The sequence below is a fragment of the Cotesia glomerata genome, linkage group LG4 (genome assembly GCF_020080835.1).
Source record: "Cotesia glomerata isolate CgM1 linkage group LG4, MPM_Cglom_v2.3, whole genome shotgun sequence".
Lineage (NCBI taxonomy): Eukaryota > Metazoa > Arthropoda > Insecta > Hymenoptera > Braconidae > Cotesia > Cotesia glomerata.
The window spans coordinates 17205271-17227912 of record NC_058161.1 but is presented as its reverse complement, the minus strand read 5'-3'; the positions used below and the strand labels follow the sequence as shown (position 1 = coordinate 17227912).

Genomic DNA, 22642 nt, shown 5'->3' with positions numbered 1-22642 from the left:
TTTTTATTTAATAATGTAAATTATATTTAAAGAAATGCCTTGTAAAAGTAGAATCGAAATAAAATTGAAAAATATTATATAAAAAAAAAATTGATCATAGCTTTGCCCTTGATATTTTCAGAAGTTGTAGTGCTTCTTTATCCTCTCGTCGAAAAGTAATTTTCTTATGGGTGTCTGGAAGATCTCTCGCCTCACCACTTGACAAGAGTTATGACTCTATCTTCATCGTATATATTTTCCGTGTGCTTTCTTGAAAGTACAAAAGTACTTATTGTTAAGGCATTAATAAAAGAAAAAAAAAACTTTTCAACATATTTTCTTTTACGACTCTTATTTATTCATTTTCATTTATTTATTTATTTAAATAAACACCCTGAGGGAATATGTGCAGTAACGAGATCGTATCTGACGCGTTGCGTGTCATTTACATATTCAGCCCGTAGGCGCTCGGATCTTACGCTTGGCAATACTACTAAATTCGTCGAAGGGAAAGGGAATGGAGATTTCAGGGGCGCGATAGTTATAGAGAAAGGCCGAGGGGGCTCAAAAATTGAGTAGCTGTGGGATTCTGAATTGGAAATTTTCTAATGCCAGAAGAGGGATTACTTCATTTACATTTCGCATTTACTCTCGATATTTCAAGCGCAATCGCTTGGTGTTCTATATATCAAACACACTTCAAAGTTCACAGAACAAAACCCCATACTCGATTTTCAAAAATATTCAAACCAAAAAAAGTTTTCTTTGTTACATATTTCACCGCTCATTATTGGAAAAACTTAGGTCTCACTTCAACTCGCTATATCTCGGCAACTATTAGTCGTAAGAATTTTTTCGAGCTCATTTTAAAGCTTAAGGAATATCCTTTTAATTCTTTTGATCCAAAAGTTTGAAAAAAATTTTTTTTTAGTCTCATTTTTCCCAAAAACCAAAAATTCAATTTTCCAAAAATTTCTTTTTTATCTCAAAATAGGGTGAAAAAATTTCTTCCAATTTTCGTTCTCTTTACCTTAAAGTGTGTCTTTTAAGCTTTAATTTCCTTATTTTAAATTTTTTTTCCGACGATTTTTACCCTGCTTCCGAAAGAGACAACGTCGGGAAGTATTAATGAAAAACGGAAAATTTTAACAGAATATCTGAAAAAATATAAAAAATAAAGTTATTCTTGGTAAATTCACTCTCTTGATATATTTCTAGAGAGTTAAAAGAAGTATATAAAAAGGTTGAGAAAGCAAAAAAAGGATATCGGGTTGCTAATGGCCGTGAGTTTTACCCGAGTCATAAAAACGTATGCAGGATATACGTATATATAATCGAGGGAAGCTTTAAGGGTTTCAAATTCGTTTTTGTAATTACCGATGATCGTATCTGAGAATTTCGAAAGTCTGACTGATTTTGCAGGTACTCCAAATCATGTAAGGTTAGTACCGAGGGTCAAATTCTCGGGCATCATTAGAGTTTATAAACATGAACGTATCTCTAATGGCTATTCCATTAGCTTAGAGTTTTAGTGTCCATTAAAAAGCCCATAAAAAAAAGGAAATGGAGACCCAGAAAGAAGAAGAAAAATAAAAATGGGGTGAACTGTTGTACTTGAGAACTCTCCAATTATGCAGCAGTCGATTCTCGCGTGCGATTATCGCTCGGTACTAGAGACACGACCGGAAAGGGTGACTCTATAATACTGTGTCATATTGTACCTTCTACCCTCCGGCCTTTGGAGACTGTACTTGTACTGTAGCTCACTTGAATCAACCGACTAACCATAGCAACATAACCAAGCCCCTTCAGATCCTCTCGACCCTAGGTATGCCTCCGCACAAAGAGTTTGCACGCGTCCCCAGCACACTTGCACGCGAAAATCCGTAATTGCTCCGCGTCGTTGAGCACCGAAACTACTGTGCGTGTTTTACCAACCAATTTACTGCGATGTTCTAAAAAATAATTACACGAAATATTGATTTTACAGAAATAAACCACCTTCTTTTTTTAAGGAAAAGTGACAGCTAAATCGAATTTTTTACGTTACCTTCGATCTTGTTTGCTGAGACTCTAGGGGCAACTCTGCTGGGAATATCGGTGCTATAAGCACGGATCATCTTGTTTGGAGATCAAAAATCCGAATTCTTTGGCTATGAATTCTATCGAGACTAATTTCTCATGAAATATCAAATCGATAAAGTTTGCATATGGATAAATTTTATGGAAATCCAATTTTCTACAAATTTTGACTCTTACAAAATTTTCGTAAACCCTATATTGCTAAAGTTAGAGCCGTTTAAAATTTTGAATCAAGTGAAGTTATACAAGAAATTTTGGTCATTATTTTTATAATTTTGAAGATAATAAGTATTATTTGTAGATCAGTTCAATCGAGTTGGATATTATCGGATAGGGGATAAAATTTCTTACAAATTTCGAATCTTACCAAATTTTTCTAATCCTAATATTTTCAAAATTACAGCCGTTTCTAGTAAAATTTTGGATTTAGTGAAATTATGCTAAGGAATTTTGATCATTAGTTTTATGATTTTGGAGATAATAAGCATTATTTGTAGTGTAGTTTGATCAAATAACATATTACCGGAAAGGTGATGAAATTTCCTTCAAATTTTGTCTCTTACAAAATCATCCTAATCCCAATATTTCCAAAATTAGAGCTGTTTCAAGTATAATTTTGGATCAAGTGTAGTTATGGAAAGAATTTTGATCATTATTTTTATAATTTTGAAGATAATAAGCATTATTTGGAAAGCAGTTCAATCAGGTTGGATATAGTCGGATAGGGAATAAAATTTCCCACAAATTTAGTTCTTACCTGCTTTTCTTAATTGCTACAAATTTTTCCATATTATCTAACACAATAATAACTGAGTTGGAATAAACAATTTAAGATTAAGTAAGGTAAAAGCCCCAATATATGATCATGTACCAGTATATGATCACTCCATGTATTTGTATACCTATATTTGCGAATATAGATATACAAATACATGAAGTGATCATATACTGGTACATGATCATATACTGGGGCTTTTACCTTACACACGTGAATAAAAATTATGAAAAAGAAATTTTTTCTCTCTAGTGAAAGATCAATTTTTATTTACAAAAAAAAATTTATTAGGAAAAAAATATATAATAATTACTTTATATTTTTGATGTGATTGCTCCATTATTATGAACATAAAAATTTTTCTATTATGTGCGTCATTCTCATAATATTATAGGAACCATTCCTATAATATTATAGGAACCATTCCTATAATATTATAAGAACTATTCCCATAATATATTGAAGCTATTCCATTATTGTATAGGAATGTTTCCAATAAATTATAGGTATGGTTCCAATAATGAGCATAGGATTGATACTTATAATGATCATTTTATTATAGGAATCATTCCCATAATTTTTGAAAAGTTCCTATAAATTTCTCTCCGTGTAGTAAATATTATTTAAAGTATAGTTAAATCGAATTTGATACTGTCGGATAGGGAATAAAATTTCTTAAAAATTTTGACTCTTAAAAAATTTTCGTAAGCCCTATATTTCCAAAGTTAGAGTCGTTTGAAATGAAATTTTGGATCAAGTGAAGTTATGCAAGAAATTTTGGTCATTATTCTTTTAATTTAAAAAAAAATCACCATTATTTGTGGTGCAATGTACTCAAATAACATATTACCGGAAAGACGATGAAATTTCCTTCAAATTTTGTATCTAATAAAATTTTCCTAATCCCAATACTTCCAAAAGTATAGCTGTATAGTTACTACATCTAAATACTAAGTAACTATCATCGCCTAATTTGATGAAATTTCTCTAAAGTTTGACTGAATCCGAAGCATCTCCATTAAACTACTTAGTACAAATGACTTCCTACCAACTTTTGATCAAATCAAGCCCAACAGATGGATTTCCGATCAAACTTGGATCCAATCAGGTGTCTCATCACAACTTTCAAGACTTACAACCAGAAATCGAAGATTAGATTTTCCATCGGCGGATTTCAAGCAAAAAACAAAGCCAGGGTAGTTGGCTATGCATTCTACTTGATGAACCTTGGACGAGTAGCGAACTAGATCAATCACCTGGTTTCTTGAGTCCATTTGTCTACTCCGTTATCGATTTTCAGTTCACCCTCGTTCCTTGGACAGCTGTCCTTACCCTTCTTATCAACGAACTAGATTCTGTTTTGAGTTCCGCATTGGTAGTTCCCAGCTAGTGTCTATACACCAACACCTAGCCTTTTAATGTCCCGGGAGATTGGTGGTATGCAAACATTTCCATCATATGGGTGGTAGGCTTTGGGTTCTGGGCTCTGGGGTTGACTTCAGGATTCGTACGCTTTTATATTTATTTTATTCCGGCAAACAATGTCGATGTGGCCGGGGTGCGTTACGGGTGTCACTAATTGAAGGGGGTGCAGGGGACAAAACCTTGTTATCTCTTAATTGCTACAACCCTCGTTTGCATCGATAAGAACTTGGCCTCCTCTGCTTTCACTAGCACGTGGCCACCTTACAATGCTTTTTACTTCAGCTTCGCCAGATACTACGTCATCTCTTCACCCCTTCGCTGCTCCAGAGTCATAAAATTCATATCGGGTTTATTGTCGCGATAACACTGAGGTAGATTAATTGTGACTGTGGTTTATGATTTTTGTTGATTAGATCTGTTGGATTGTTGGGTGAATTGCTTACTTTAGAGCTAAGCTACAATTCTTTGGCAAAAGCTCTAGAATTTAGAGGCATACAAATTGCATGCCTCGTAAGCGAAGCGGATGAGCTAGTGCTCTACTCTCGCTTTACAAAAATCAAGTAATTTTTTGAACTAAAATTGTCTCTATTTATTTTCTATCGCACTTGTAGAATAATATTTACACATAAATGTCATGGGAAAACACTAATTTCAATACTTATACCATTTTTAAAAGACATTTTGCTTTTTAAATAAATAAAAAAAATGTTTAAAAAAATTATTCCGTGGACGTCCGTGTGTCTGATGTATGTATGGAAACTGATGTGATCACGATAACTGCCGAAAAACTTAACTGATCAAGTCCATTTTTTTTTAATACGCTTGAGTATTATCCAAAACTAAATCCTTTCGAAGATCACGGTCTAATTCAATGTAGTTTAATTATAATTAGCAATAAACTAAAATCCACTTATCGTTTGTATATCTATATCTATGTAAATAAAGTTCGTTTACAACACATGCGCAGTACCTTTCTTTCCTGGGTGGACGATGGCGCGAAAGATTTAAAAGTATTTGTATTTTATTTTAATCAATTTTATTGTGGAATAATAATTTTCCAAACTTTTAACGAAATTTATACCTCAGAAATTTATCTTATTTTAATGTTATCCTGATTTACTGGACAAAATCTGACTTTGGCTGGGTGAAATGTCGTAATTCAACTGAAATTTATCAGAAAAAGCTCCAGATTCACCAATTTAATGAAATATGAGTCAAAATTCGATTACGGACGTCAAAAATCTATTAAATTTTGATGTTATCGAAATTCATTGATCAAAACTCGATTTTAGATAAATATAATGTTATAATTATATTAGAATTTATCAGCAAACGCTGAAGAATTATCAATTTCATAAAAAATATCAATAACAAATAAAATTCTGTGCTTTAGAAATTCATCAAATTTTGATTAAATTCAAAAACATAAAAATCCAACTAAGCAGAATGTCATTATTAAGTTACAATTCATAAATTAAAGCTCCAAATTCATCAATATTGTAGAATTTTGACACTTGTGAAATTTGAAATTCATCAAATTGTTCCAGTATCAAAATTTGTTTACCAAAATTAAACTTTAGCTTAGTAGAGTATTTTAATCATACCAAAATTTACACGCAATAGCATCAGATCTACTGATCTTATCAAAAATCTCAATCAAAATATAATTTTGAACATTATAAATCCATCAAAATTTTGACGCTATCATAATTTATTGATTAAAATCAAGTTTTAGCTAAATCGGTCATTATCATGCAAGAGTTTATCAGCAAACGCTAAAAAATGATCATCTTTATGACGAACATCAATAACAAATCGAATTTTGTCCAATATAAATTCATCACGCTTCGATTTAGTCCAAAAAAATGATCATAATCAAGCTTTAATTATGCAGATTATCATAATTAAGCTAGAATTCATCGGTAAAAGCTTCAGATTCATCAATTTCATCAGGAGTATCAATCAAAATCGATTTCTTACTCCAAGAATCCATCAAACTCGTTAGATCGTCATAATCCCGCTATAATTCATCAGTAGTAGCTTAATGTTGATCAATTATATCAAAATATAACTCAGTACTTTGTAAATTCATCAAATTTTGATACAAAATCACCCAAAAAAGGAATTTCACCCAATTTTCAAAAATACAGACTCAAACCCATCAAACTAGCAACAGCTTTGTATATTGCTCTAAAGCTAGCAAACCAGGTCATAAAATTCATAAGCACTCACGTTCTTGAGTCAATCGACGTATGAAAGAGTATAAAAAATACCTTAGAGTCGGTCGATTTGAAGAATTCATGGTCATCCGGAATACTGACAGTGAATCCGTAGCGTTGCCAGAGTAATGGGGTGTAGGTAAGCCCTGGATAGAGACGTGCGAGGTCGTTAGTGCCCGTACTCGCGGTGCATGTCAATGAGCTAGATTCTGGATAGGACGAGGGGTAGCAACTATAGCGCCGAGGAACGGAATGGGTTCAAGCCTCCAGGGAATCGAGACAAAGCTATGGAACGGGGAGTCTGTTTCCACCCAGGTTTACCGAATCCACCTATAATCGAACTCGTTACTTCGATTCATGGATTCGCTTTCGTGATAAGAATTCGTGATTGTTGAGTTATAAAAATTCGGATTTTCAATGGAATATATAAATATCAAAGTTGATGAAGTTCCTAAATGCTGGCTCGAGGTTAGTTCCGATCAACAAAATAGACTACTTGTTAGAGGAACTCTGTTAAAGGCGAAAGGGGAGCTGGTCAACGAAGCATGCGACAGACGACTACATATTAGACTAGCCAGGGGCGAAGCGTCCTTTGCCACCGGACACGCTTCGTTTCTCGATTCATTCTTTCTTTATTTTACAATCGAGCATGCACTGAGTTATCTGGAGTTGAGAGTATTGAGGGTCGACGGTTACCCGGCAACCGTTCGACAACAAGTCGCCCCTTAACCCCAACGCATTCACCCCTTCTCTAATATTTGTCTTTTCAATTACCAAGTCCTACTGTTAATCCAAATATTTGCTTACAATTAGCTCCCAATTAATATTTACGCTATGATTATCATGATTCGTCATTGGTCATTTCAGAAAGACGAGCCTCTACCGAGTCTTCCGGTTCCGCACCTCGAGACTACCATGCAGAAGTACCTGGCCCAGGTGGAGGCTATCAGCCCGACTCATTTGGACCGTGCCAGGATTCTGGTTCGCCAGTTTTTGTCTGGACCGGGGCCAAAGCTTCAGCAGAAACTTCTGGAACGCAGGCAGACTACTGCTAATTGGGTAAGTTGATGATTTGTTTATTGGTAAGTGATATTGAGCCGATGTTGATGATGATAATGATCAGTTTGCACTTAAGAAATATATCGAATTTGAATATTATGAAAATTTATTAATTGAAATTGAACTTCAGCTGAGGAAAAGGTCACAATTATGATAAAATTCGCTGAAAAAACGTTCAAATCCATAAATTTTATGAGGAATTGCCATATCATGATGTAATAATAGTAATATTCATCATGTTATTGATGATAATGATATTTATCGTGACATTGATAATGATATTAATAATTGTGATATTTATCATAGCATTTATAGTGAAATAAATGAATGCGATATTCATCATGGCATTAGTAATTATAATAATGGTATTTATTATCATCATGATATTGATGGTAGTGATATTTACCATGATATTAATGATTGTGATATTGATCAGAGCGTTAATAATGATATTAATAAATGTGATATTCATCATAACATTGATAATGATGTCCATGATAGTGATATTAATGAATGAGATATTCATCACGGCATTGGTAAAGATAATAATGGAATTTATTATCGTCATGATATTGAAGGTAGTAATATTTATCATGATATTGATGAAAGTGATATTTATCATGACATTGATAATGATATTAATGACTGCGATATTGATCATAGCGTTAATAATGATATTAATAAATGTGATATTCATCATGACAATGAAATGATGTTAATGATAGTGATATTTATCATAGCATTGATAGTGATATTAATGAATAAGATATCCATCATGGCATTGGTAATTATAATAATGATATTTATCGTCTTCATGATATTAATGATAGTGATATTTATCGTGATATTGATGAAAGTGATATTTATCTAACATTGATAATTATATCAACGATAGTGATATTTTTATTACATTGATAGTGATAAAGATATTGTTTATAGTGATATTCATCATGATGTTGATAATTATAATAATAATAGTGATATTTATCATGAAATTAATAACGATCAATGATGATATTGATTGATAAAAATCTTACTTTTGCCAATGAAAATGTTATGCTATAATTAATTTAAAAAAGCTACAAATTTATCAATATCATGAAGAATATCACCCAAAATATGATTCTGTTCACTGAAAATCTATAAAATTTTGATATAGTCCAAAATAATTTATGCAAAACTGATCATCATCATCTAGGCAAATCTAGGGAAGAAAATGATCATATTAGAAAGCATGATAATTTAACTTTAAATATTGATCATGTTTTAAAATCTCAGAGAGCTTCAATGAAAGCTTGAGTTCACTGCACTCTGATTAAAATTGCATCACCTGCAAAACATACTTAATATTAACGGCGTAGCTCCATTGTTCGTAGAAAGGCTATTTACTTTTTTGGATCCAAAGTCGGCTCGTAAATCCATTTATTTATTTATTTATGTGCTCGGGGGTTTAGCGAGGAGTAGAATAAACTGAGTTGGGCAGAAGGGAGCAGGAGCAGGAGCAGGGAAAGGGGGTAGGCAGGTTGATGGGCTTATGTACGGATGTTGAAGAAGTAAGGAAGTAGCTGAAGGTGCTCTGTCGAGTTGGGTTTCGGGAGTAGAGGTAGTTTGGGGTAGTTTATCCCCAGGGACCACCCCAGCCGAGGGGATCACAAAAGTCATGGCAAGCACTACACATTAGACACAAAACAGAGATAGAGATAGAGAACACCAGAAATGACGGGTCCCGTTTTAGAGTAGAGACGCAACTGGGTCTCTTGAGGACCAGCCGCCCTTCCGGGGTAAAAGTTAAAACGGAAATGCTGTTGTGTCAGTTTGTTAATCTTGTCAATTATTTATTTCGATTTAAACTAGATTTTTAAGTGCTTAAAAGCCATTTCTGTTCTTTCATATTTTATGCTGAGTCTACATCGATAAATTTTAGGAGTGAGTGATTATTAATAAATTTCATCTGTCTGGAGTGAAATTGAGATTCTGGTAAAATATCATAAAAATTGTCATATAAATGTTAATTTTAGTTATTGAAATGGATTAATGTTAATAATTTATCATTTTTTATTTTTTACGTCGGAATTTATCAATAAGACTAGACTTCTTCACTAAAAAAAAAAAAAAAAACTCTAGAGTTACTCCAGATTTATGGAGTATTTTATTTATCACTCCGTACTAAGAGTTATAGGAGTAAATTTACTACCGATGTACAGTAGAGTTTGAAAAAACTTCCATAATTTAGACATTATACGACACTTTATATTAATATTGATATGCATGATGATATTTATGATGATAATGATAATGAGCTTGATAGACATGGTGATATTCATCATGGTATAAATATTATTGTTGATAATCATAGTGATATTTATCATGATGACGTTCATGATATTAATATACCTGATAATATTTATAATAATAACGATAATGATAATGATATGCATGGTGATATTTATAATGATAATGATGTTGATAGAGATGGTGATATTTGTCATAATATTAACATTATCGTTGATAATAATAGTCATATTTACCATGATGACATTCATGATATTAATATACATGATGATATCTATAATGATAATGATATTGATAGATATGGTGATATTTATCATGGCATTAATATTATTGTTGATAATCATAATGATATTTACCATAATAACGTGAATGATATTTTGATATACATGATGATATTTATAATAATGATAATGATATTAATAGACATGGTTATATTTATAATGATAATTATATTGATAGACATGGTGATATTCATCATGGTATTAATATTATTGTTGATAATCATAATTATATTTACCATAATAACGTGAATGATATTTTGATATACATGATAATATTTACAATAACGATAATGATATTTATTATTTTAATGATATTAACATTCATAGTGATATTTATAATGATAATGATATTAATATACATGGCGATATTCATCATGTTATTAACATTATTGTTGATAATCATAATATTTGTCATGATAACGTTAATGATATTTTTATATGTATGATCATATTTATAATACCGATAATGATATTAACTATTATTATGATATTAACATGCATAATGATATTTATAATGATAACGATATTGATAGACATGGTGATATTCATCATGTTATTAACATTATCGTTGATAATCATAATGATATTTATCATGATAACCTTAATGGTATTGATTTTCATGATGATATTCATGTTGATATCGATAATCATTGTAACATTTATGATAATAATGATGATAAAATTTGTAATAATAATGAAGATATTAGTATGGATGATGATATTCATCGTGATACTAATATTCGTGATAATATTAACTCTAATAATGATATTCTTTATAATGATGATATTGATATTCATACTGATATTTATCAAGACTAATATCAATATTAATAATCATATTGACATTGATATTCATGATGATATTTCGTGATTTTGTTATAGTACAGATGAACAGGAAAATAATTGAGGGGGGAAAGAGGGTGTATTTTGTTGGCCAAAATGTCAGTGAGTGAGATTGAATTGGCGAGTTTCTGATGGATAGGAAAAATAAACGAGATTGAGATTGGAATTGAGAGAAAATGTATTTCACAAATCGAAACTCTGATGGGGTGGCAAAATTGAATGAGAGGGATGAATTAACCGATGAAAGAATGCAAGAAAGACTGAGAATTTTTCAAAATTTACGAGTTAAAATGCTTTTCAGTGTCTTTGAATCTGCTCTGTGTTCGTGGAATTATTGCCCTTGCAAAAGGGTAGATTGTATTGTGCTATACACTATATACACAGAGGGATTTATAACGGGGGTGGTGGTAAGCTAATATTACGGTATCCCGCGGCGAACTGGAAAATTTCATTGGGACTTCCATTATTCATTCGTCGTCTTTCATCTGTTTTAGTTTTTTTTTTGTTTTATGGTTTATGTCTTCAGTTGTTCAGATCTTTCGATGTTATAATATTTTTTTGAAATGATTGGAATATTTCACCCATAAAGACATTGAAAATAATAAAGTAAAATAAAATGGAGCTTCTGCCACTAAAATTAATATTTTAATGACATTTAAGGAATAAAAACGCAAATAGGATTATCGGAAAAGCCCTGAAGGACTTAGTATACAAAGACAGAATAATTACGACAGCTTTCTTCAAACAGATCTTTGATCTTTTAAATTTAATATTTTCTCACTCTTAAGTCTTTTCTCAACAAATATTTAGATTTATTTTATTGTGATTATTATGATAACAGTCGTAATAATAATATTGAGGATCCTAATAACAGTGATATTCATCATGACGTTAATAATGGTATTCAATACAGTGATATTCATCGATATTGATATAATTATTGATGATATAGATTATGATAGTGATGATGATATTAATGATATTCAGAATGGTATTGACAATAATACCAATTATTGCTACATTCATCATGCTATTGATAATGACATTAATGATATCGATATTCATCATGCCGCTGATAATGTTATTGATATTATTGATGATGATGATGATGATAATCAATAAGATATTGATAATTATTTTCATCATGACATTAGAAATTTTAATGGCTACTAAAGATATTCATTATGCAGCTAATAATAATATCGCTATCAATAATGAATATGGCAATGATAATGATATTTATAATGACATTGACAATGATATTAATGATATTTAAAATATTATTGACAATAATAGCGATTTTCATCATCCCGCTAATAATGATATTGATATTATTGATGATGATAATGATGATGATGATGATGATGATGATGATAATCAATAAGGTATTGATAATGATTTTCATCATGACATTAAAAATTTTAATGGCTACTAAAGATAATCATTATGCAGCTAATAATGATATTACTATTAATAATGAATATAATGATATTAATGAATATGGCAATCATAATGATAGTCATTATGAGATTGACAATGATATTAATGATATTCAAAACGTTATTGACAATAAAAACAACTATCACGATAATCATCATGACATTGACAATAATAGCAATATTCATCATGCCGCAAATAATGATATTGATATTATTGATGATGATAATCAATATGATATTGATAATGATATTAATTGTACAGCTAATAATGATGTTAATATTTATAATAATGATAATCAATATGGTATTGATAATGATATTTATCATGACATTAATATCAACAATGTTAGTAACATTATTGTAAACATCATTGATAATGATAATTATCATGACAATAATATCAACAATGTTAATAATTATGATTATATTCATCATGATAGTAATGATAATAATAATAATTATTGGAATTATAATTATGTTACAAACTCAAGAATCTACAATATAAAAAATTGTTACTTTCCGCCATAAAATAAATAATTAAACCCGTTTTTTATGGGTTTAATACACTATTGATGAGCAATTAAACTTTTATGAAAGTCGTTACCCTACAGAATTAAATCCAATGCAACGTGGATTTTTTTTTTACTTAGTCACGAAACGGCCACACAAATACATAAAAATACAATCACACATACTATGTATGAATGTAAGGTACTTTTAGTTTCCCCTATAAATACAGACGCGTGACGGCAGTAACGAAAACAGCTCGGACTGGTGTCCCTTAGGCGCAAAAGAGAAAAGTACCTAATCCCATAACGAAAAGGAAAGCGCTTAGTTGTATAAAAGTAAGATCCTCGTATCCGAGGCTAAAAAAAAACCACCCCGTAACTTTTTTCCCAGGAGACCCAGACGAACCGATAGCTTTTTTTTACAGCCGCTTTTTGCGCTTTTTCAGCCTCTGCCGTCAAACAAATAAATTTATACGCCGCTCTACACATATTGCCGCGCTTCCAGGGCCTAAATTGCCCGAATTTACCAGTTAAACCGCACCACATGCGAGAAGACGGCCTTTTGCGCCATCTAGCGGTCAAAAGTGATACTAATCGCAAAAATTTATATTTTTAATAAAAATAAAGGTGTATTTTCAAATTTGTAAGCAAAATATGAATATTTTACCAATTCGGAGGGATAAAAGATGAAGAGGACAGAAGAATTGAGCAATTGAGCAAAGGAAAACGTAATCTAGGCAATTTAAATGTTTGTCCCCGTGAACAAGAGGGCTGGGATGGTGGTAGTGATTGTAGTGGTGTAACTGGTTGTCGTACAGACAAGAATAAGGGATGAACGCCGGCTATCGCTCACGTGCTACGGAGTAATCCCTTGTTGAAACAAACGTTAAGCCCTTTGGATTGTCTGCGGTATTGCGTGCTGATACACTACCATTTTTATTCTCTTCTATCTCTTTTGCCGGTGTGTTTGTTTGAGTGTGTGTAAGTGTGTTTAATACAAGTTCGTTACCGTTATCCACCAATTCAACCCTAGTACCCAACCCCTGTAAATATTTCGCTTATGGAATTGCTCGATTCCGCTAGTCAATGTCGGAAGGAAAACTAGTCCCCCGAGACCGGCCTAACCAAACTTTATTTTGTTGAATTATACGCTCAAAGGGTAACTCTATTTCAATGTTTGCTATCATGAATTCATATTAACGAATTCGAATAAATACTCGGACAATTTTTGCGATTTTATCTGTGATTATATTTATAGGCTTTATTAAAAGAACGATAAAATTTATCATTTTTTTTGCTTAAAAAAATACACTCTAGAACAACAAGAGAATAAAAAAAGATATTTTAGTAATTTTTGGATTAATGTTCTCTATTAGAAGTTATCCGAGGTTAAAATTGACACTTGGAAAAAATTGTTAATAAATAAACTCATACTGAGAATTTATTAAGGTTTAACATAGTAAAGAAATTCTACTATCTTAAACTGTAAAAATTACATAATTTAAAGCAAAAATTACAGTTTCAAATAATACGTCATCCTAATTTTTTAATTTTATTAGTTTCTAATTGTGAATTAAAAGTTACAACCTTAAAATAATTGTTGCAGAGAAATTATAAAATTTAGTAATTACAGTCCGACACTGTAATTTTATTTACAAATTTCTGAAGCCTTACCAACTAAGTAGTTATTTTGTTTCTTTTTCCAACACCAAAAATTCTTATTAAAACTATAAATTTTCCAGCGTTGAAATCTTAAATAGTTTAATTGAAAGAGGGGATGACACTCGAATCCTTGTTGGTTACAATTTTTGCATTCTCGTTGGTAAAGTAACAAACTTTTATTTGTTCTGCCGGATGACGGACTCGAACACTCGACCTATTACAATTTAAAATTGGCAAACTTAGAATTTTACTTTTAAAATTTAAAGTTTTCTAAAACTACTTCCTCCATAATTGAATTTATTGGTGAGCGTAGTAGTGATAAATCATAGCCACACAAAGTGTAAGAATTCTAGTATAGGCTGTAATAATTACCAGCTCTTTTATAAACCTTCGGCTTTTACTAGATCACAGTATAATTTATATTATTTATTGAAGTTTGAAATATTTTTTTAATTAACCAAAAAATATTTCACCAGGAAATCTTAATGCTTACAGTTTCATTTATGAATTAATAGTTCCCGAATGAAAACTCCCAAAAGAAAATCTAAGTACTGCTTTCATATTTCAAATGACTAAAAATCCACTTTAAGTTGTTAAATTTACAATTTTTTATCGACAAATCTCGCTAAAAATATTTAAATCCTTAAAATTTGAACACTAAGCTTTACACTTTTTTCTACGGACAATTTTTACGGCAAAAATTGTTTTTTTTTCTCAAAATTATAAAAAAATCTTTTATAGTACTCTAAAATCTCAAGATTATTCTTATCATTAATTCCTATTGATGATGATCACATCTTATCGAATGCGCAGTTGAAATTCTTCCTTTTCCTAAAAAATCTTTTGTGCTCTTTTCCTGGCGCCTGGCTAAGGGCTAAGGGGCTTTGCCACAAAGACATGGGACAAATTACACGAGGATAAAGGAACAAAAAGAAAACCTTGTAAGAAATAAAAAATTCAAAGGGATTGATCGACTTGCATTAAGCTCTTCCCGGGTCTCCTCGGAGATTTAAACGACCGAATAGAACAATTTGTTTTTTATCGATTTACCCAAAATATTTCGACTTTCTAACGGCTCCAGAACTCACTAAGATAAGAAGAAATTTAAGAGGGAATTCTTAAAGCTAACCTTAAACCTCCACTCGGTTCTCTACACCGTATAGTAGACTCGGGATGTCACTCGACACTCACCATTCAACAAGGTAAATATTTACAGTGTCTCTGGATTTTTATCCGGAAAACAAACTCTGGATTTTACTTTTTTAAAGAGGGTTGTTATGTCTTAGTCTGAGGCTGAGGCGAAGCCAGAGGATTGCTAAGACAAGACACCAGTGATGCCATCATACCACGCTTGTAAGAGGGCGCTGTCTTCTTATTCTCTCAAGCAGGTACTAAAGACGAGGCTGTCTTTCTCTGCCCGCGGGATTAACCTTTAATTCTATCTCGGGCGAGCGAAAGGGAAAAAAAGTTTTCCGACCCTTCGCTTTAGAATGGGAATAAAAAGGAGACGCTGGGAGTGAGGGGTGGATCAAGATGGATGTAAACTTGTGATGCTATGACGAACAAGTTGTAGTAAAGAAGAAAATCAAATTTAAGATATAAGTCAATTAAAATAACGAGGAATTTCAAACGTACTTTTTTTTTTGATGGACTGAATTGCTTCGTTATTGTCACGATTAAGTTTTTTCAGGAAAAATATTTATGTTAACGAATATTGTAGTTGAATAATTATAATTTTTGCTGTAAAAATTGTCCGTGGAAAAAAGTGTAAAGCTTAGTATTCAAATTTTAGGGATTTAAATATTTTTAGCGAGATTTTTCAATAAAAAATTGTAAATTTAACAACTTTAAAGTGGATTTTTAGTCATTTGAAATATGAAAGCAGTACTTAGATTTTATTTTTGGAACTTTCATTCGGGAACTATTAATTCATAAATGAAACTGTACCCGAGTAAAAATGAAATTATTATTTTTTACGGAAAAATAATAAATTTCGTTCGACCGCCGCACCACCGCTGCACGACCGCCGTTTGGCGGACTATTACGCCGCACGCTAAAAATTTACTCCCCCTAGCATCGCCGCACTACCGCTGCACCACCGCCGCACCAATGCTAAATCATACCTACAATTTCACAAAAAATGGTATCATAATTAATTTATCACGCAATAATTAATTAATAAATAATGCGACTAGAAATCTTTATGTAAGACCTATTGATCAACCTCCTTTTAATCGAATGCCTAATATTAAAAAAAAAAATGTTTTTTAAATCAGGCCAAAACACCGCGAAATTATTGATTTTTTTAGTCGTATTGTTGATGTAGATTTTTAATTTCGTCCTCGGGTTGCACAGAAGCGGTACGCCTATTGAAATACTCTGAAAGAATTTTAAAAATTGAACTGTGATGGGATTCGAACCTAGATCGTCTGCATGGAAGTCTCGAACATTGCCAACTGCACTGCAAGCCATACTTAACTTAAAAAATTTAGTTAAGCTATTTGAATGATCAACGAATATATTATTTCAATGTATATACCATCAAACAGTGGTATGGTGCGGCGGTGGTGCAGCGGTGGTGCGGCGGTCGAACGAAATTTATTATTTTTTCGTAAAAATTAATAATTTTATTTTTACCCGGGCGCGTCACAGCTGTGGTGCGGCGGTGGTGCGGCGAATAGAAATTTATTTACTTGTCACGGCGCTGGTGCGGCGGTAGTGCGGCGAATAGATAAATTCTTTACTTGTCACAGCGGTGGTGCGGCGGTGATACGGCACTTATAAAATAACCAAAATTGTCACGGCTATAGTGCAGCGGTGGTGCGGTGCTTAAAAAGCCGTGCAGCGGTGTTGCGGCGGTGGTGCGGCGGAATTCTGTTTTTACTCGGGTAAGCATTGAGATTTCCTGGTGAAATATTTTTTGGTTAGTTAACAAAATATTTTAAACTTTAATAAATAATATAAATTATACTGTGAACTAGTAAAAACCGAAGGTTTATAAAAGAGCTGGTAAGTATTACAGCCTACACTAGAATTCTTACACTTTTTGTTGCTAGGATTTACCACTACTACACTAACCAATAAATTTAATTATGGAGGAAGTACACGGAAAGAACAATAACCCACTGTACATCCTCGTATAGTATACTCCGTGGTATTTGTAGTGAAAAAAAATTTCAGACTATAGTCAATATCCTTCAAAGTATACTAAATTATTTTTGGACTGTATTCAATGAAGTCGCCGATTTAATCGATTAATTTTTCTGGTTATATCGTGTAAAACTTCACGGGATATAATCTGAAAAATTATTTCGTGTAAATTAAATTATACTCGGGTGAAATTTGGATTATGCCCACGGTGACTCCGCCATTTTTTTTTCTAGGGCCTGCGCGTAAAGTGCTGTTTATAATTTGTGAGTTATAGTCAATCAGCATATTGGACATTAATTAAAATATAATCAGTGAATTATATGAGTGTGTGACTGCTTATATATTTTGATATGTAAAAATATTTTTTTCTGAGCCTAACATTTCTAAGTTCGAAGAGTCTAAGAAAAGAAAAAAAAATTTTTTAACCCCAAATTATCGGAAAAATTGTGCTTTAATGCTCCTTCAATGTTTTTGATGTATGTAATAATTATTTAAAACAACGATATGAATGCCGTATTTTTACCGTAATACTTCAGTTATTTTAGCCAGTTTTTTTGTCGAATTATTACGAAAAAATTACGAAATAAATTCAAAATATTTACGGCAAAACAATAGAAAAATTACGGTATGTTAACAGCATTTAAACCGTAAATGTACCGCATATTTACTGTATATCTGCGGCACTATTGCAGTAAAAAACCGGAAAAGAAGATCCCTACTTTCTGTTACCGGCAAAATACCAAAAATATGCTGCTTTACTACTTTTTTTTAATAGCTTAAAATTTTTTTTTATAATATTATAAATTATCACGAATAATTTTTAAAAGGTTGATAAATTAATTTCTCTATTATTATTATTATTATTATTATCATTTTTTTTAGTCCAGACCGGGATTCGAACCCGGATCTTTTAGTTACGCGCCGAAGGCTCTACCAGTTGAGCTATCAGAGACACTATCCGCAGCTATTTACTCAGTCACCTAATAACACTCACCGAGTAATAAACACAACCGTCGATCTTACGGTAGAAAGCATTATATCTTTAATTATATCAGTATAAACGCGGCAAAATTGCAGTATATCTTTGGTATTTTTACCGTAGAAATACGATTTTATTATTGTAAAATTATAGTAATATTATAGTTAATACATAGATTTTTTACGGTAAAAGTTCTAGAGTTTTACGGTAATTTTATCGTATTATTTCTGAACTTTGCAGCAAAAGTACGGTAGAAATGCTGTATAACTATAGTAAAAAAACTGGCCAAAACAACCAGAGAAATACCATATTATTTCAGAATTATAACGGTAAATTTATGGTAAACGCATTAATACCGAAAATTTACGGTATTTCAAAAACCGCGAGGGAATATTTGACTAACCTAATATTTAAAATACATGATAGATATGATAATGCTAAGTGCGCAGGCGCTAGAAAAAAAATTGGCGGAGTCACCGTGGGGATAATCCAAATTTCAACAGAGTATAATTTAATTTACACGAAATAATTTTTCAGATTATATCCCGTGAAGTTTTACGCGATATAACCAGAAAAATTAATCGATTAAATCGGAGACTTCACTGAGTACAGTCCAAAAATAATTTAGTATAGGGGAGAAGGGGATCAATTGAACCAAAAAAAGTTTAGTAATTTTTTACTATTCGAATTAAAACTAAAAAATAATTTTTTTTTTCTTGGAATGGTAGCTTATTAAGTCTATTATTATTATCAACACATGAATTAGTCAATAAACAACGTGAATTTTTAAAAATTATTAATTTATCCTAACGCGTCGAATGGTTAAATTGACCCCCCGCTCGGGGGCAATTGAACCACTGCTTGGGGTCAATTGAACCAATAATATTTAAAACTCAAACCCGAACTTTTAATAAATAATATATTAATTGTTACTTGCTAATATTACTGTTGCACATTTTTAATGCACAGATATTATATTAAATAAATTAAAAATCAATTTAAAAATAATTTTCATTATAAATTCTGTTCATCAAATTGTTAGGTTATTTCCCTAAATATTTTTCACGTAGAGTCAAGATGCGCGCGCATGTCCCATGCTTCTCCGTATGGTTCAATCGTCCCCGGGACTGCTGGTTCAATTGACCCCATATAATTTTATAACAATTAATAGTAAATAATAAATAAATAAACTATTATATCACTATGAACAAAGTTGAGGATTATAAAGTATAAGTATATACAACTACTACAATTCAAATTTTATCAATTAATTAAAAAATTGAAATATTAAACAATTTGTCACCAGCCGAAAAAACAGTTTACATGCCTAAAAATAAGAAAATCTCAATTTTTCAAAATTTATTAATCGCAATGATTTTAAATTTTGATCATATCCGAGTTTAACATATTAGAATCTAATTCTAAGAGCATGAAGCGTTTTTTCAATTTTTTCGATTTTTTAAGTCAAGTGGTTCAATTGCCCCGTAGTTCAATTGACTCCCTTCTCCCCTACTTTGAAGGATATTGACTATAGTCTGAAATTTTTTTTCACTACAAGTACCACGGAGTATACTATACGAGGATGTACAGTGGGTTATTGTTCTTTCCGTGTAGTTTTAGAAAACTTTAAATGTTAAAAGTAAAATTCCAAATTTTTCAATTTTAACAGTTTTAAATTGTAATATTTAAAAGTTGTTAGTAAATCGTTTAAATAAGAGAATAACTTGTTTGGTTTTGTTGTTGTGGATTGGCCGTGTGTCTAGAGGATGTGTCTTAAAATCAAGAGGTCGAGTGTTCGAGTCCGTCATCCGGCAGAACAAATAAAAGTTTGTTACTTTACCAACGAGGATGCAAAAACTGTAACCAACAAGGATTCGAGTGTCATCCCCTCTTTCAATTAAACTATTTTAGATTTCAACGCTGGAAAATTTATAGTTTTAATAAGAATTTCTGGTGTTGGAAAAAGAAACAAAATAACGACTTAGTTGGTAAGGCTTCAGAAATTTGTAAACAAAATTACAGTGTCGGACTGTATTAACTAAATTTTATAATTTCTTTGCAAAAATTTTTTGAGGTTGTAACTTTTAAGTCACAATTAGAAACTAATAAAATTCCAAAATAGGGATGATGTATTATTTGTAACTGTAATTTTTTCTCCATCCCGACAAATAATGTAATTTTTACAATTTAATATAGAAGAGTTTCTCTACACTGAGAGATAAATTTATTTGCCAGGAATGAAAACACGTACTTGAATTTTTTCCGAAATATCTTTATGTATTAATAAATATTAATAATATATAAATATAAATTCTATTTCATGTCAATAAATTTGATTGCTAAGAAGTAGATGAGAGTCTCGACACAAATAAAATTTTATTAGTATTTAATAAAATTTTATTTGAAACAAATATGCAATGACAGACATTTTTATTAAAAAGTAATAAAATTTTCTTAGTATTCAATAAAACACGTATTAAATAAAACAAAATAGAAAAAAAAATTAAATAAAATTTTATTTATGTTTAATACGTGTTTATTTATATACTAAACAAATACACTTTTTCACACAAAAACCAATTTATTAGAAGCAAAATATATTGAAATATTAAATTTTATCCTTTCATTTATAATACAAAATGTTAATTAGGTTAGAATTTAAAAATTAAAACCTAGGTCAATTTCAGAGACATAGATATTTTTTTAATAACACATAAATTATCGGATAATTAAATTTTTACAATAATAATTTTATTAAAATTTTTTTAAGTCAACAGATTAATTGCAGAATAGTTAAAAAAACGGTTTGATTTTTTTAAAATTAGCAACATTTATAAAAAAACAAATTTTTATTTCAATCATTGATATTTTCCACACAGAAAAAAAAATTAACTTGAATCGACAGAAAAATTTTTGAACCAAGTAAATAATTTTCAAAAGTTTTATTGTTTTGAATCAAGAAGATAAATTCTTGAATCAAGTTAAATTTACTTAAGCCAAGAAATATTTTTTAATTTAAGAATTTTTCTACTCAAATCAAGAAGCTAATATTTTTCAAAATTATTTACTTGATTCAAATAAATTTTGTTATTCTGCGTATGTAAGTTCAATTTTTACCTCGAACTACTTCAAAAATTTATAAAAAAAAATTTAAGATGACCAAATATGACCTAATAGCTCCATATTAAGCTTAATATGATTGAATATGCCCATATTTAATTTTTTATAAAAATTAGTTCTGAAAAATTTCGACAGGTGGCGCATGGCCGTTAAATTTTCTCACTATAAGAGTGTTAATTTTGAAGTATTTAGTATTATAATATTAAAATCTTATTTTTTTAGTTTAATCAACTTTGACATGATAATTGGCGTACATTACCTTAAAAAAAGAGTACGAGAATATATGAGAATATAATTTTCTAATATTCTTTATTTTAAGCCGTATTAAATTACAAATCCCAAATAAAAATATAAAACAAAAACCCCTAAAAAAGGTAATCTTATTTGCTAAGTCTCAGTGACCCAGATCCTCGAGTTGACGCCTCACCTGTACGAAATTCACCCAGACTTACCCCCCACCGTTACACACACGTGTGAAATCTAGAGACCACACCTTTGAGCAGATGCAATCGTTATCGCGGATTCTGCGCAATGCCGCCGTAAATTTTAAATCCTCACCCAGGTGAGAGGAAATAAAAATAAATCCATCCACCGAAAGTTTTATTCCGCGAACCTCGACTAAAAATAACCTACAACTATATCTATAAAAACATATGTACATCTGAATAGAAGAAAAGGCTTTACATTGTAATTCGCGTTAACTTGTATTACAATAAAAACGGTTATTTATATTAAACTACCAAGAAGATAGAGTTAAAAATAAAGTTTTTTTTATTATCAAATATTATAGCAGTTTAACATTGCAGAAGCTAGAAAGTTTAGCTACAG

The 22642-nt window shown here is 30.9% G+C and overlaps 1 protein-coding gene across 1 annotated transcript in view; it reads left to right on the top strand.

Annotated features, from left to right (window-relative positions):
* LOC123264461 (choline O-acetyltransferase) overlaps window positions 1–22642 on the top strand; it is a 58934-nt gene that overhangs the window by 3683 nt on the left and 32609 nt on the right. Inside the window, exon 2 of the mRNA XM_044727772.1 lies at window positions 7348–7539. Within this exon, the coding sequence (XP_044583707.1) occupies window positions 7396–7539 (144 nt within the window). The 5' untranslated portion in view covers window positions 7348–7395. The remainder of the gene's footprint in view (window positions 1–7347; window positions 7540–22642) is intronic.